Source organism: Pygocentrus nattereri, chromosome 20 (genome assembly GCF_015220715.1).
Source record: "Pygocentrus nattereri isolate fPygNat1 chromosome 20, fPygNat1.pri, whole genome shotgun sequence".
NCBI lineage: Eukaryota > Metazoa > Chordata > Actinopteri > Characiformes > Serrasalmidae > Pygocentrus > Pygocentrus nattereri.
The window spans coordinates 25168895-25185744 of record NC_051230.1 but is presented as its reverse complement, the minus strand read 5'-3'; the positions used below and the strand labels follow the sequence as shown (position 1 = coordinate 25185744).

The 16850-nt window shown below is 39.5% G+C and overlaps 1 protein-coding gene across 1 annotated transcript in view; it reads right to left on the bottom strand.

The window, feature by feature from the left end:
* The window catches only part of si:dkey-119f1.1 (uncharacterized protein LOC557127 homolog), a 180014-nt gene that overhangs the window by 112385 nt on the left and 50779 nt on the right, over positions 1–16850 (bottom strand). Inside the window, exons 9-14 of the mRNA XM_017723665.2 lie at positions 13566–13685; positions 12784–12882; positions 12522–12668; positions 10812–10900; positions 10566–10730; positions 8743–8921 (exon numbers count right to left, since the gene is read on the bottom strand). Coding sequence (XP_017579154.1) covers positions 8743–8921; positions 10566–10730; positions 10812–10900; positions 12522–12668; positions 12784–12882; positions 13566–13685 — 799 coding nt within the window. The remainder of the gene's footprint in view (positions 1–8742; positions 8922–10565; positions 10731–10811; positions 10901–12521; positions 12669–12783; positions 12883–13565; positions 13686–16850) is intronic.

The following is a 16850-nucleotide window of genomic DNA, read 5'->3' as shown; positions in this document are numbered from 1 at the left end:
AGGAAGTCCAGGAGAGTATTCAGAAGAAGAAGGCAGCTAAGAAAAAGTGGGATAACCAGAGAGATGAAGGAAGTAGGCAGGAGTACTGTGAGGCTAGCCGCATAGCAAAAAGAATGGTGGCAATGGCAAAGGCCTATGATGAGCTGTATGAAAGGCTGGAAAGTAAAGAAGGAGTAAAGGACTGGTATCGTTTGGCTAAACAGAGAGATAGAGCTGGAAAGGATGTACTGCAGGTTAGGCTGATAAAGGATAGAGAGGGAAATGTACTACTGAGTGAACAGAGAGTGTTGAGTAGATGGAAGGAGTACTTTGAAGAACTAATGAATGAGGAAAATGAGAGAGAGGAGGACAACGGGGGGAGAGATAGTGGATCAGGAAGTACAGAGAATTAGTAGGGTGGAAGTGAGGGCAGCTTTAAAAAGGATGAAGAATGGAAAGGCAGTTGGTCCAGATGACATACCTGTGGAGGTATGGAGATGTTTAGGAGAGAAGGCAGTGGACTTTTTAACCAGGTTGTTTAACAAAATCCTGGAGAGTGAGAGGATGCCTGATGAGTGGAGAAGCAGTGTACTGATGCCCATTTTTAAGAACAAGGGTGATGTGCAGAGCTGCAGTAACTACAGAGGTATAAAGTTGATGAGCCACACCATGAAGGTATGGGAAAGAGTTGTTGAAGCAAGGCTAAGGCGAGAGGTTCAGATCAGTGAGCAGCAGTTTGGTTTCATGCCCAGAAAGAGTACCACAGATGCAATTTTTGTGTTGAGAGTGTTGGTAGAGAAATACAGAGAAGGTCAGAAGGAGCTACATTGTGTCTCTGTGGATCTAGAGAAGGCATATGATAGGGTGCCAAGACAGGAACTGTGGTACTGTATGAGGAAGTCAGGTGTAGCTGAAAAGTATTTTAGGGTGGTGCAGGACATGTATGAGGATAGTGAGACAGTGGTGAGGTGTGCAGTTGGAGTGACAAATGGTTTCAAGGTGAAGGTAGGGTTACATCAGGGATCAGCTTTGAGCCCCTTCTTGTTTGCAATGGTGATGGACAGGTTGACAGATGAGGTCAGGCAGGAGGCTCCATGGACCATGATGCTTGCAGATGACATTGTAATCTGTGGTGAGAGTAGAGAGCAGGTGGAAGAGAATCTGGAGAGGTGGAGGTTTGCACTGGAGAGGAGAGGAATGAAGGTCAGTAGAGATAAGACGGAATACATGTGTGTGAATGAGAGGGAGGCAGATGGAAAGGTGAAGATGCAAGGAGTAGAGGTCGTAAAGGTGGATGACTTCAAATATCTTGGGTCAACCATCCAGAGCAATGGACAGTGCAAAAAAGAGGTGAGGAAGAGGGTGCAGGCAGGATGGAGTGGGTGGAGACCCGTGTCAGGGCTGATATGTGACAGAAGGATAGCAGCAAGAGTGAAAGGGAAGGTTTACAAGACAGTAGTGTGTCCTGCTATGATGTATGGTTTGGAGACTGTGGCTCTGTCTAAAAGACAGGAGGCTGAGCTGGAGGTGGCGGAGATGAAGATGCTGAGATTTTCGTTGGGAGTGACAAGGCTGGACAAGTTTAGAAATGAGCAGATCAGAGGGACAGTGGAAGGTGGAGCAGTTTAGAGATAAAGCCAGAGAGGCCAGGTTGAGATGGTTTGGACATGTGTTGAGGAGGAATAGTGGATATATTGGGCAAAGAATGTTGGAGATGGAGCTGCCGGGTAGAAGGAGAAGAGGTAGACCTCAGAGAAGGTTTATGGATGTAGTGAACGTGGACATGGAGATGGTTGGTGTGAAAGTAGAGGAGGCAATGGATAGGGAAGATGGAGGCAGATGATCCGCTGTGGCGACCCCTAAAGGGAGCAGCCAAAAGAAGAAGAAGAAGATGACAATGCAACCATGACATGAACTTAAGAGTACCAAGAGAGATCCTTCCAATCCCAAAAGCCACTATGCACTAGCCACATTTCTTGAGATCACCACCAATGCGATGTGCAAAAAGCTTTTAGAAAACAAAAAAATGTAATGGAAGCTTAAAATGGAGCATATGGTATGGCAAAATATTTAACTTTGGAGAGGGGGTGGTCTATGGAGCAGAGGAGGAAATTTTCTATGTGCCTCACAGCGCTCACGTGACCTCTCTGTTACCCTCTCTCTATTACAGATCCAAATATTACAGAACAGGTTTAATTTCAACTTTACTCTCTCAGACCTTAATCATTATTTTTAATCATCTTTTGTCAGTGCTTTAGTTAGTCAGAATGAAACATTCTGTGGTGGACAAAGCTTTTGGCATGCCAGTGAAGCGAATGCTAACTGATTAACATTTATCAATTGTTCGATGGATGGTTGTTTTTTTTTTTTTTTTTTGTTTGTTTTTTTTTTTAACTACAAATCCCGACATTGAAATGTCAGGAAGTTATGAAAATATTAAAAATATATACGACCCAAGCCTACTTTAAAGTTTCTCCTGCTTCAAAGCTATTCAGCTCCAGCTGAACGGACATATACCAGTCTGGTTTCAGAGAAGGTCACAGCACTATCTCTGCTACGACACTGGTTTTAAACAATCTTTATTCAGACATAGACAAGAAGAAACATTGTGCAGCTGTTATTGACTTAACAAAAGCTTTCGACACAGTTGATCACACTCTTCTTTTACGGAACTTAGAAAAGACTGGCTTTGATGCAACTGCGCTGGACGGAACCCAAAACTACCTCACTGACAGAAATCAATGCATGGCATTGAATAATTATAAATCAGAGTTGGTATCTGTATCTAAAGGTGTACCACAAGGTACAATTTTGGGTCCAGACTTATTTAATATCTACATAAATGATACCCTGGCAGGATCCACTATTGAGAGAGTCATGGAATATAAATACCTTGGCATATGGCTGGATGATAAACTCAGTTTTAAACCACACATAAATAAACTAGTCAGTAAATGCAGACAGAAGCTGGGTTATTTTTATAGACATAAGTCCTGTTTCCCCATGCATGCCAGAAAAAGACTAGTTGAAGCAACTTTACTATCAGTGCTGGACTATGGTGACGTTATCTATAAATATGCTCCCTCCAGCTCTCTCAAATTACTGGACCCAGTGTATCACTCTGCCCTGAGGTTCATCACTGGAGATCCGTACAGAACTCACCACTGTGAGCTGTATGCGAAAGTTGGGTGGCCCTCTTTAACGGTACAAAGGAAAACACACTGGTTCATTTTTATTTATAAGACACTCTCCAGTCATTTGCCAGAATATATCACTTCATTGATGAATACAAATAACAGTAATTATCAGACTCACTCTAGTAATTGGATCAGCTGCCAGGTACCAAGAGTTTTTACTGAACTGGGAAAATCTGCTTTTAGTCACAGTGCACCAGTGAGCTGGAATTCACTACAGGAAACACTAAAACTCAGCTCAGTCATTTTAAACTTTTAATATCAAACCACCTACAGACAGCCTGTACCTGTTTTACTTAATCATATTTATTCGTAACTTTTATTTTTGTGTTAGTTCTCCTTAGTTCTTTATCTCTTTATTTATTTCCTCTCGTTTTATTTTTAAGTTTTTTTATCATTACTTTTTTAAATTTGTGATATTGTATTATTACCTTACTAATTTCTTATCTACTTTTGATCTTAATTTCTTACCATTTAAATCTCAAGTTCTATTTTTATCTACTTTTATCTTTTATTCACTGTTATTGTAATTTTTCTTTTAATTTAAAATGATTAAATGTAGTTACTATTTTCTTTGTCATGTCAATCCCTGTTTTTGTAAATGCTCGGCTACATTGAAAATGAGGGTTGCCCTCAATGTACTTCCGAGTCAAAATAAAGGTTGATTGATTGATTGATATACTCTAATTCTACCCGTAGCTGATGAGCGTCCCTTTCTTTTTGCTGTTCTTGCTCTCGCTCCCTTTCTTTTTGCTCATCAAAGGCAGGTAAACCAAGTCATTATATAAGCCCTTACACTATATCTGATTTTTTAACCTCTAGGTCTGCTTACAGATACTGCACCACTGCAGTCCAACAGCAAATCATTATGGTCAAAGTTTGACTATGCTCAAAGAAACTCCTGCATGTCAAACACCACCATGATAACCCTCAAAGTATTAGCTTGACCCACAAACAAACAGGAACACATCAAATGCAGCATATGCTATGCTAACAAACCAGCCAATACCTACTATCTAGGTCGATTGCAAATGATGTACATTTAGCCAAATCAAAGTTATAAACAAACTACTCTGGTAGCAAACTGAAAGGACACCTAAATGGCGACTCCTTGCACTACCCAAGGAAAAAAACCAAGTTAACACAAACACGGCTCCTGAACTGAACCACCTCTTGCAACTGGTACCCCACAGCCACCGACTAAACTCTGCTCAGGTATCTGCTAACACTGCTAATACACACACTTAACTCTGCCAAAGCACACATTCACCTACACTATCGCACACATTATCACTGGAAATAAAATATTAACTAACATTACACTACTATAAAATTACCTTTGTTAGGAGTTTGACTGATTATAGTTTTATTCTAGCAAAGCTCTTCACCTAAGTGCTAGCAGGTAACCGGTTTATCAGTATGCTCACAGCTACAGCAAATAAGTCTCACCAGAAAAAAAGGAAAAAAATGTTTACCTCCGCCAGACCAAGCACTGTCCCTCAAGGACGAAGAGGCCAAGTTAAATCATTAAAGTTTAGTAGGTTAAATTGAAGAGCTGGGACAAATTTCCCATGCAAATGAGGCTGTATTACAAACACAACTCTGAAATCTCATCTTATGTAACCAATTTGGTTTGAATTTAGGGATTTTGAGATTAGAGAACAGTATTGCAGAAACAGTCTAACTATAAAAAAATGTCCTAAATTCAGTAATAATAAAAGAAACAATAATATTATGGTGGGATGAAGTGCTTGCAAATACAAAGCTAAAACTGGGAAGCGGCAACACTGATAAACAGCAAGCAAGCATGTAAGCCTGAATGAGCAAATGAGTTAAATCAATCATTTGTGCGGTTTCACAATGGCTCCTCTAAAGCTACATTGTGTCTGTCTCCTACACAGATTAACACACCTGCATAACAATGCCATGGGCCAACCACAACTTCACCTTCTTCCACCACAGCCATTCACACCTGTAACCATCTGCAACCACTGTCTACAATGAACTCCTTTCACTCAACCCCACAACTGGAATGTCCAGTGATGGTACATTCACTGCTTATCAAGTGAAGAAGCAACTGAAAAAACTCCAGCAGAGCAAAGCAGCAAGGCCTTATGGCATTGAACCTATGGTGCTGAAACTGTGTGCAGAGTAACTGTGTGGAATGGTTCAGTACATCTTTAATCTGAGCTGCAGCCTGAAGAGAGTCCCAGTTATGTGGAAAACATCTTGTGTGGTTCCTGTTTCTCGGATGACATGGCCATGCATGAAGAATGGACAGGAGGAGGAATACAGGAAGCTGGTGAAGGACTGTGTTGACTGGTGTTAGCTGAAACAGTTGCAGGTAAGCTACTGTGGACATTCTACCAGTCTGATGTAGCCAGTGCTCTGTTCTATGCTGCTGTGTGCTGGGACAGCATCACTAACATACTGTAAGCACCCTGAACAAATTAAACAAACTTTTGAGGAAGGCTGGCTCTGTTGCTGGAGTCAAGCTGTTTGGAGACTACTGTAGGACAAAGGACTCTCAACATGCGGTTAGCCATCTTGGACAATATCCTACACCTGTTGCATGGTACACTGGATAAACAGAGAAGCGCGTTCAGTGGCAGATTGCTGCTTATGTGCTGTGTTAAAGAGCAAAAAAGTAAGATCTTTCTTACTCACTGCTAAAAGGCTGTACAATGAGTCTCCTTATGGCAGTGATGGTACTGATCTTCTGCTTTCTGAACTATGCTGAATCACTACATCTCCTCTCTTGCTGTTACACGCTGTGCAATATATCCTAACCTGCTACTGTAATGACACTTTCACTAAGCACTAACAACACTGCTGATATTCATAGTTATGCTTATACTCATACCACTTGGTGCAATACCTGCTCTCACATAAATGCAACACAACTGTCCTATATGATATGTAAATATGCAGGACATGCATTTTTCCTACCTTTTCATAGTTAAATTCAGGCCGATTTCTGTGCAATTTCTGCCTGCTTTTATTCCTATTTTACCTCTGCCTAACATATGTAACTTCATACCGTAACACTGAAATTGACCTTCAGGATCGATCCATCCATCCATGGACTACATTGTACTTTAATTTTGTCTTGGTAATGGTAGATGTAACTTAACATTATTTTGATTGTGTATTTTCAGTTGTGCAGGCATAGTCGGTTGCTTGATAACAGATATGACAGTTGACTATCAACTTCAATGCAGTAGTTTAGGAGTTCCAAACTTCAGATAAGAAAAGATGAGATACAATTTCTAAATTAACATAATTAATAAACCTCTGTTATAAGCCAAAACATCAATTATGCAATTCATTTTTCAGTAGATACACTATATTTCCAAAACTATTCACTCACCAATCAAAATACAACCCCAATTCCAATGAAGTTGGGACGTTGTGTAAAACATAAATAAAAACAAAATACGATGATTTACAAATCCTTTCAACCTATATTCAATTGTATACACTACAAAGACAAGATATTTAATGTAAACTTTATTGTTTTTTGCAAATATTCACTAATTTTGAATTTGATGCCTGCAGCATGTTCCAGAGAAGTTGGGACAGGGGCAACAAAAGACTGGGAAAACAAAACAAAACAGCTGTTTGAACATTCCACAGGTGAACGGGTTAATTGGAAACAGGTGAGTGTCATGATTGGGTATAAAGGGAGCATTCCTGAAAGGCTCAGTCGTTCACAAGCAAGGACGGGGCGAGGTTCACCACTATGTGAACAACTGCGTGAGCAAATAGTCCAACAGTTTAAGAACAACATTTCTCAACGTGCAATTGCAAGGAATTTAGGGATTTCATCATCTACAGTCCATAAAATCATCAAAAGATTCACATTAGTCTCCCATTGAAAATGTGTGGCACATTATGAAGCACAAAATATGACAGAGACCCTGGACTGTTGAGCAACTGAAGTTGTACATCAAGCAAGAATGGGAAAGAATTCCACCTACAAAGCTTCAACAATTAGTGTCCTCAGTTCCCAAATGCTCATTGAGTGTTGTTAAAAGGAAAGGTGATGTAACACAGTGGTAAACATGCCCCTGTCCCAACTTCTTTGGAACGTGTTGCATGCATCAAATTCAAAATGAGTGAATATTTGCAAAAAACAATAAAGTTTATCCATTTGAACATTAAATATCTTGTCTTTGTATTGTATTCAAAAGAATATTGGTTGAAAAGGATTTGCAAATCATCGTATTCTGTTTTTATTTATGTTTTACACAATGTTCCAACTTCATTGGAATTGGGGTTGTAATTGAATTCAGGTATTCCAATCACTACCATGGGCACAGGTGTATAAAACCAAGCACCTAGGCATGCAGACTGCTTCTACAAACATTTATGAATGAATGGTAGCGTGGTACCATGATAGGATGCCACCTGTGCAACAAGTCTAGTTGTGAAATTTCCTCACTACTAAATATTTCACAGTCAACTGTCAGTGGTATTATAACAAAGTGGAAGTTATTGGGAATGACAGCAACTCGGCCACAAAGTGGCAGACCATGTAAAATGACACGGCAGGGTCAGCATATGTTGAGGCGCATAGTGCGCAGAGGTCGGCAACTTTCTGCAGAGTCAATCACTAGAGACCAAACCTCATGTGGCCTTCAGATTAGCTCAAGAACAGGAGTACTGAGCTTCATGGAATGAGTTTCCAAGGCAGTACAGCAGCATCCAAGCTTTACATCACCAAGCCCAATGCAAAGCGTCGAATGCAGTGGTGTAAAGCTCACCACCACTGGACAGTGGAGACGTGTTCTCCGGAGTGATGAATCAAGGTTCTCCATCTGGCAATCTGATGGATGAGTCTGGGTTTGGCGGTTGCCAGGAGAACGGTACTTGTCTGACTGCATTGTGCCAAGTGTAAAGTTTGGTGGAGGGGCGATTATGGTGTGGGGTGTTTTTCAGGAGTTGGGCTCGGACCCTTAGTTCCAGTGAAAGGAACTCTTAATGCTTAAAAAGGAACTCTTAATCCAAAAAAAGACCATTTCAATTTGACAGTTTCTGTCAAACCATTTACTGTTAGAGGACAACTCAGTACTATGGGTCTGAAAGAATGTGTAGCTGTCAATAAGCCGTTACTGAGAAAAGGAAAAAAAAGACAAATAAAGAAGACCTCAGAGTTCAGACCACAAAATTACTGAACATGTTTGGGATTAAATTTTGATGGTGTGGAAAAAAATCTCTACAGATTTCTCTGAAAGACTTAAAGCAAGTCCTCCAAAAAAATGGCAGCTGTAATAAAGAGAAACCATGGACGCATTAGGCACTAAATAAAATGTCTATCATATTTGGTTGTACTTAGATGCTTTTATTATACTTAGTTGAGTAATTTTCTGTTGTTTTATGGGGTTATTTCCTGATGCTGAAAAATCATTAATGGTCATTTTGACAGCAAATTTAATAAATTAAGGGTGGTGTCCACTTTTACAGGGTACTGTGCCTATTATGAACATGCAACAGAAACTTTTATTTACTTCACTGTCCCAGTACTTAGCTTCTCACTGTAAATTAAATACATGTTAACTGGTCTTACCAAGTGGTCCAACAGGTTTTCTTCGGAATTGTCCTTGGCGATCAGCCTCTTCTATGGCTGCTATGAATGCTGGCATTTGTTCACCAAAACGGCGGAGCCCACCTTGTCTACTACCCTCCATAGCAGCCAGTTCATGCTGCTTTTTGTCAATAGCACGCTGCAAATCATGCTCCTCTCGTCTATAAATGGTGGAAGAGAGCAAGAAGAAGCAGAGCAAAAGAGAGTGAAAAAAGAAGCCAGATCAAAGCGCACACTCCAATGAGCTTAAAATATTCAAACATTCACAACATTTCAGGAGCTTCAAAAGACACTGGACTGTTTGAGTCAAAAACACAAGCATATTTACAATAGGCTTTTGCTCCCCATCCCTTTTTGTGTTGACAAAAAGACAGCCACGCAGAAAAGTACCTCACACCCACTATGAAATATAGTGGTAGATCTGTGATGCTCAGGGTAGTTTTTCTTTCAAAGGCCCAAAATAACTAGTTTAAATACATGGTATCATGGACTCAAAAAACATCAGTAGACATTAAATAAACTGACTGACTCAGCTAGGACACTTAAACTGGGCCATGGTTGCAACATCAAGCAAGTAAGTGTAGATCTCAGAATCTGAAGGATCTACGAGAGATTTTGTATGAAGGAATGGTCTCTGATCCCTTTTCATGTGCTCTCCAATCTTAAACATTATAGGAGAAGATTCCTAAATTGTTGTCTTTGCAAAAGGAAGCAGAGTTGAAAAATATATATATATTTATTTCATGATAAGATATTATATAAGATTTGAACTTTAAACAAAGGTGAGATTTTCATTAGTATTTTGAATGAAAGATCAAAAGGATAAGCAATAAAAGCATTTTGCCCCAGTTTTCAACAATATTACAGTAACAATATTTGTGCAGGGTATTGGATATAAAGGATCAAATCAGTTTTCTGCTTTCCTCCAAGTACATTTAATAGTTCTAAGTCACTGTAGCATGTTCTACCCCGGGCTCAAGGAGGATGCTGGAGGCAGGATTCATGTTTTCAGCAGCCATTACTTTAATTTTCCCAAGACACAAAAACAACAAACAAAACCAATACTGCGCTAAACTGGCCACTTTTCAGTGGCTCAAGCTGGCTAGACTTCTCAGGCTCTTGAGCTTTTCAGCTCTTTCAGTCTCTGCTGCTGCTCGTCCCTCTCTAGCTCTGTTCCATCTAAGCTCATTTTAAAGGCGCTCCAGAGCTGAGAGGGAGTGAGAGCTCGCCACTCCGCCTCCTCGTTGTCACCGGCAGCTGGCAGCTCAGCTGCCTGGGTCAAACATAGCCGCCTCACTGGGTAACAGGGGGCGGGGCCCGGGCGGAGGAGCACCAGCGTTGTCCTCCTCCTCCCACTGTCACTCCGGTGACTCGCATCCGTCAGGGGGAGCTCGGGCTCTGCGCTCCGCCCCCTCCACACTCGCGGCTCTGGCGGCCTCGCCGAGGTGCGTCACAGCTTAGTGCTCGGACGCATGCCACAGTCACATTAACAGCAGCTCAAACAGATGTGCTGAATGTCAATCGAGGTAGCAGAGCTTAACCCTCATCCTCTTCAACTGGCACCCATCATGTGGCCAAAATGCGGGTCATTGGTCTTGCAACATTTCATTTTGCTTTCCCTCTAAATATTTAGTATGGCTCTGGCCATGACTATCCAACCAGTTTTCCAAGTCATTATCATTTTAGTAATACTCAAAAGCACAAATGTTTCCTATGTAAGTCTGTGATGCAGAACCAAAGCAAAAAATTCCAGGATTTTAGTTTTCTTTAAATATATCTTGAAAAACAAACGTGTTTATACTGACCTCATCTTACTGAGCTTGTCTTTGGCACTAGCGCAGGCCTGCTGAAACTGCCCAACCTGCTGAGCCAACGTGGACTCTTGCAAAGTCAGAGCATCCAACTCAGCCTGAATCTGATTTAGCTGTTTCATACGGGTCTGACTGTCCGCTGCATTCAACTGAGTAATACTAAGGAGAGAAATATATACATCAGTCAAACAGCTTGGCATAGCAAAATTAAGTTCTGATGTTCACTTTTAGTGTGCATACCTGTATTTCAGTTCATTGATGCGCTTGAGGAGTTGCTCTTTGTCCCTTTCCAAATCTCTTACATTAGTCTTTTGTTTATGAAAGCAAGCCTAAACAAATGAGTACAAAATGTTTCATAGTATTTAAGCACATCATAATGTTTTTGCGCACGTCATAATATTATAGTATTTGCATTATATATAGTATATAGTATAGTATTTGCATTTCACTTCATCTTCTATATCACAACTGATGCAACCACCTACTTTTACTGTCTCTACAGTATTTTGAGAGACATGTACTCGATGGGGATTCATCGACTTATTCAAAAAGCAGTTGCCTACTCACCATCCTAAAACTAAAAAAAAAAACTTAAAAAAACAAAAAACATAAGTAAATATGACGTTGCAGATTTGTTTAGTAGCAAGCAAAAAAGAAATCTTTGCTTGTTTGCTGACTGTTGTGTCCCACAGGAGTTTGTTTTTGTTGCACGCCACAAAAATACTGGTTTTAGGATGGCCATTTCACGTCAGTCTTGAAACAGATACAATCTGGCTCATGAGACTGTATTTCAGTACTTTGGGCTTTAATTCAGCAGGAAAAACTTCCTCCTGTCTGTTAATTCAGGAACTATATTTGATAAGTTGACAGCTGCCCAGAGTGCCTGCTAGAGGATATTTTAGACAACTAGTCTATGTAAATCAAAATCCGGGGGGGTTTGGGGGGGGGGGGCTCACATGGATATATTACTGGAGGAGCTTGTTAGCTACAGCATATCTGCCAAGCCAGTGTGTCTACACCAAGTTTAATAAAACCACATTCCTAGATAGTACATGTTTAGCATTGTTTTGCACACTTTTTCCATTCACACATAATTTCTGATTGCAAGCACGTATTTATGGGTTCCTCCTGTTGTGGATTTGCTTTCTTTCAATGATGCACACTAAGGTGATTATCACTGCCAACTCATTATCATTTGACTCTGTATTGGTCACTATTTGGCATACTAGTAAAACATTGTGCCAACAAGCAACACAGAGAAAAATTGATTATTAAAGTATACTAGCAGAACAAATTGTTATTAGGCTGTGGTCTCAAACTTTCAGTATTAACTTTAAAAACAGTTTTGCCATCATACTGACAGAATGCTACAGAATATTTTAGGGTTACGAATCAGGCATTCAGTCTCACAAAAGGGATCATATACAGAAACCTAACAGCATAGCTGGGCCAGTGAATTAAGTGTCTTAAAATGCTTTTCAGACAGAACCATAAAAAAAAAAGAGTCAATTACATAAAAAAATTCATTAATAGGTTTTAAAGTTTTCGGTCATTTGTTATCATGTCTGTCCTACTGTTTAATGTGCATAAAAAAAGAAAAATACAATAAATAGTACTCTTGACTAAGCTTCGAGTGTGACACTGATTTAAAAAGACTGTTGGGGGTTTAGAGGAAACTGTTTAACAAGTTTACTTGGCAAGTAGCAGGCAAATCTAAATGGAGCCATTTGTCTGGCGCACCTTAAGGCAGGGGTATCCAATCTTATCTGCAACGGGCTGGTGTGGCCACAGGTATTTTACTCCAAACACGTTGAAGCACACCTGAGTCTGTCTATTTGTTCCATCCATCCATCCATCCATCCATCCATCCATCCACACACAAGATCTCTCATCATATTTAGCATCATCAATATTTTACAATATCAGGGTTAATTTGTCATCATACTGTACCTCTGCAGTTCGGAAAGCTTTGTTACACTCTTGTGCTTTGTTCCGAAGTTGACCACACTCGGGCTGCAGCTTTTGGACACGCTCAGTAACACATTCCAACTGATCATGAAACTGTTTATACCTTCGTTCAGCTTCTGCTACTTTTCCCTGCACAGAAGGGATGAAAACTCTTGTGAACGGACGATCCTTTAAGAATCTGCTCCTAGGTTAAAAACAAACTCCAGACTTTTTCTCTTTCATCTGTAATAGGAAGCAAAATCACCTTCCACTCTTCCACCTTCCGGTCATATTTAATGGTAGATTTCTCTTCCTCTGCAATTCTCTCTCTCATGTGCTTAACTTCCTCTTCCATTTCGGCCACCTAATGCACACAGAGAGACATGTATCTTCTGCACTAATGTGTTGTATATTTGTCTTGTTCACAAATAATACAAATATTAAAAACAAAAAACAAAATAATGAAAATTAACAATAACATTAATCTAGCACACTTCAATTAATAAAAATACATACATGACTTACAATCATTTACATCGGTCATTTAAGTTAGCAACTTAAGCTCAAAAGTTACATCAGTAGATATACAGCATATTTTCATTAGGGCATTAAATATTAGCATTGCATTTTCACAAGAACCAGACTTTTTTCCCCAAGTAATTTTGGGCAGTTGACATTTGTTCCAACAGCAGTGATCGATCGATACACACATACATACATACATACATACATACATACATATATCGCTGTTGTCGGATGAAAACCTTGTATCTCCACAATAGCAACTTTACAGGAGAAGGAAAAAACACACTTCACTTTAAATGCAAGTCAATGGAACCAGACTTTTTTCCAAGTCATTCTGGGTCATTTCTTCTGGGCCATTCCTTATGAAATTTACACACAATGTAAAGGACAGTGGGTACTTTCGAAATGTGTCACAAACTGAAAAATGTCAAAAATGGAGATACAAGGTTTTCTTCCAACAACAGCGATATATATCTACGTTGGTTATGCAACACCTAAGTATTGCAGGACAAGACTCCTCACCAGTGCCCAGGCCATTTGATGTTTTAAATGGTTCAGTTTCTCCTGCATTTCATCCAGCGAGGCCAGATTCTTATACCTGTCCTCTTTTTCCTTGTATTTATTTCGTATTTCCTGCAGAGTCTGTATAGGGAAGAAATAGAACGAGACAGAGACAGAGAAAGGACATATAAGAGAGACAGGAGAATATCATGTAACAGGGTGAGAGCATTAATAGGCATCAATTACAAAAATTTTGTTCACATTAACTCATAACAGTCATAATTAATTTTTACACAACAGTTCTTTATCCCTTAGATGGAAACAGGTTGTGCCTGTAAGACTGATGCATGTAAATTACTTCTGCTCTGACTGAATGTCCTGTATTGTGCTTCATTCAAAAAGCACTCAGAAGTGAAACATTGCACAGAACTTCAGTGTGAATGGACGGAGCTTAAGTACTGTATACTGAATGCATGTATATCTGTGAATGAGCTAGTTCTAGTGACATCATAGAAACAATGAAAGTCAATGGCTCTATTTAGAACCATGAGTTCTGTACAGAAATATTTCATGCCTAGATGGTTCTTTGCATGGTGAAAGGCTTCTTCAGATTGATGGAGAATGTGTTGTATATGCTTCTACATAGAACTTTTTTGAACCATTTTAGCATGCAAAAGTTTCTATATAAAACAAGATTCTAAGTAAATTATTGCCTGTCCTGTAGAACCCTTGATAAATTAATTGTGTGTGTAGCTTAGTTTCCATATAGAATTCCATAAAACAGTATGGACTTAAAGAAGTTTCATAAACATTGTTAATGTCAAAAAAAAGAAGCCAGGACAAAGCATGTTCATAAAGGGGCAGTATTCTTACAGTAACCTGGAATGCTATTTAACATCATGAGCCTAAGAGGAAGTGTGTACCTAGTAAACTAGTGGCCACACAGTATTTTTCAACAGGGTGTAATAGGGCAACACAGATGATGAGAAGATCTGGGTTTTCTATTTTCTGCTCCTTGCTTGCTCCTTGCTCAATCATATCATTCACTATAGTGCTAATTATTTTATGTCTTGATTGTCATAAATTATATCATCATTTTTCTCCATTATTAAATGAGAAACTACTTAAGCATTCTGTGTAACAAAGGCTTTTTTCAGCAGGTATAGGCTTAAAGTCATTGCACAGCAAAAGGGATGGCACAACTAACTTTGTTGAACTTTTTACGTGATCAGTAAGAATTTCCAGTATGTAGGTCTGCTGAACTGCTCCAGAGAAGAGACACCATGTATGAATGTCACCATGCAGAAGAAATCATTAGCATGTAACAGCAACTCGTGCTACAAGTTTAGCTTGTGGAGAAGCTAAAGAACAACTGGCTCCTCTGGACACCTGGTCCACAGATCAATGTCTTTCCTGAGCAGCTTACCCAAAGGAGAAGGCCCACTAAAGAATAAAAATGCAGTAAGGATACTGGTGTCCAGGCTAGACTAAAAGTTAATCATTTCAGATTGGCTGTACCCCCTCATTTTTAGCCCGTGTTAGCTCATTCTACAACAACATAAACCCTCTCAGAATGAACCTAAAACAGGAGATAAGGGAATGCTGCTTTTTAATTCTAATGGAACATGGCTTCATGACAACAATCCTAACTCAGCAGTTCAACTAAATAGGATATCATACTAATTGTTGAAGCTTTGTAGGTGGAATTCTTTCCCATTCTTGCTTCATGTACAATTTCAGTTGCTCAACAGTCTCCATTGTCATATTTTGCGCACATTTTCAATGGGAGACAGGTCCGGACTGCAGGCAGGTCAGTCTAGTATCCGCACTCTTTTACTATGAAGCCACACTGTTGTAACATGTGCAGAATGTGGCTTGGCATAGTCTTGCTGAAATAAGCAGGTATGTCCCTGAAAAAGATTTTGTTTGGATGGCAGTATGTATGTATGTAACTTTCAGCATTAATGGTGCTGAACCCATGCCATGGGCACTAACACACCCCCATACCATCAGAGATGCTGGCTTTTGAACTTTGCGCTGATAACAATCCAGACAGTCCTTTTCCTCTTTGGCCCGGAGGACATGACGTCCATGATTTCCAAAAACAATCTGAAATGTGGAGAGAGATTTCTCCAGATTCTCTGAATCTTTTGATGATTTTATGGACTGTAGATGATGAAATACCTAAATTCCTTGCAATTGCACATTGAGAAACGTTGTTCTTAAACTGTTGGACTATTTGCTCACACAGTTGTTCACAAAGTGGTGAACCTCGCTCCATCCTTGCTTGTGAACGACTGAGCCTTTCAGGGATACTCCCTTTATACCCAATCATGACACTCACCTGTTTCCAATTAACCTGTTCATCTGTGGAATGTTCCAAACAGATGTTTTTTGAACATTCCTCAACTTTCCCAGTCTTTTGTTGCCCCTGTCCCAACTTCTTTGGAACGTGTTGCAGGCATCAAATTAAAAATGAGTGAATATTTGCAAAAAAACAATAAAATTATCAGTTTTAACATTAAATATCTTGTCTTGGTAGTGTATTCAATTGAGTATAGTTTGCAAAGGATTGGCAAATCATATTCTGTTTTTATTTGTTTTACATAACGTCCCAACATCACTGGAATTGGGGTTGTACACATGAGTATACAGACTGTTGTCCATCTGTTTCTCTGCATACTTTGTTAGCCCACTTTTACCCTGTTCTTCAGGACCCCCATGGGTCATGTGGAAATATGAAAGTTTCTATTTTAATTACTTACTTGATTATTAAACAAATTATAATTGACAAAGCTGATTAATACAAACATATTAATTCTCTAAGGATAGGCTTTGTATGTTAGGGGTTTTATAGCAGTGCAAAGTCCCTGAAAATTTAGAAGCTTCGGGATCAAGGACAAACCTCCAAAGAATCAACCAGGTTTTTTGGAGGCCGTTAGTAAATTAGGAGTTAAAGGGCCTTGAGAGGATGGAACAGGTTTGTACAGCCAAAAAATGAAGAGAAAAAAAACAATGTCAGGTATGACTGGAAACCAGGGTGTTCAAGAGAATTGCAGAGATAGGATGAAAAATTATATGCGGAGGTAACAGGATGGGTGGTAATTTCATTGCCCCAAGAGGGTTATAAAAAAGGATGTTTTGCGATAATCTCTGTATTTGGTTGTCCGGAAACCATCTTGCCACCTGAAGCTCAATAAATGAAGAGGGCCTTTTCCTCCCTTTCACAAGAACTGAGCAGCTTAAGTCTTTTATTCTACTTTCTTTTATTTTTGGTTGAATACTTTTTTACTTTGGCTTATTTTT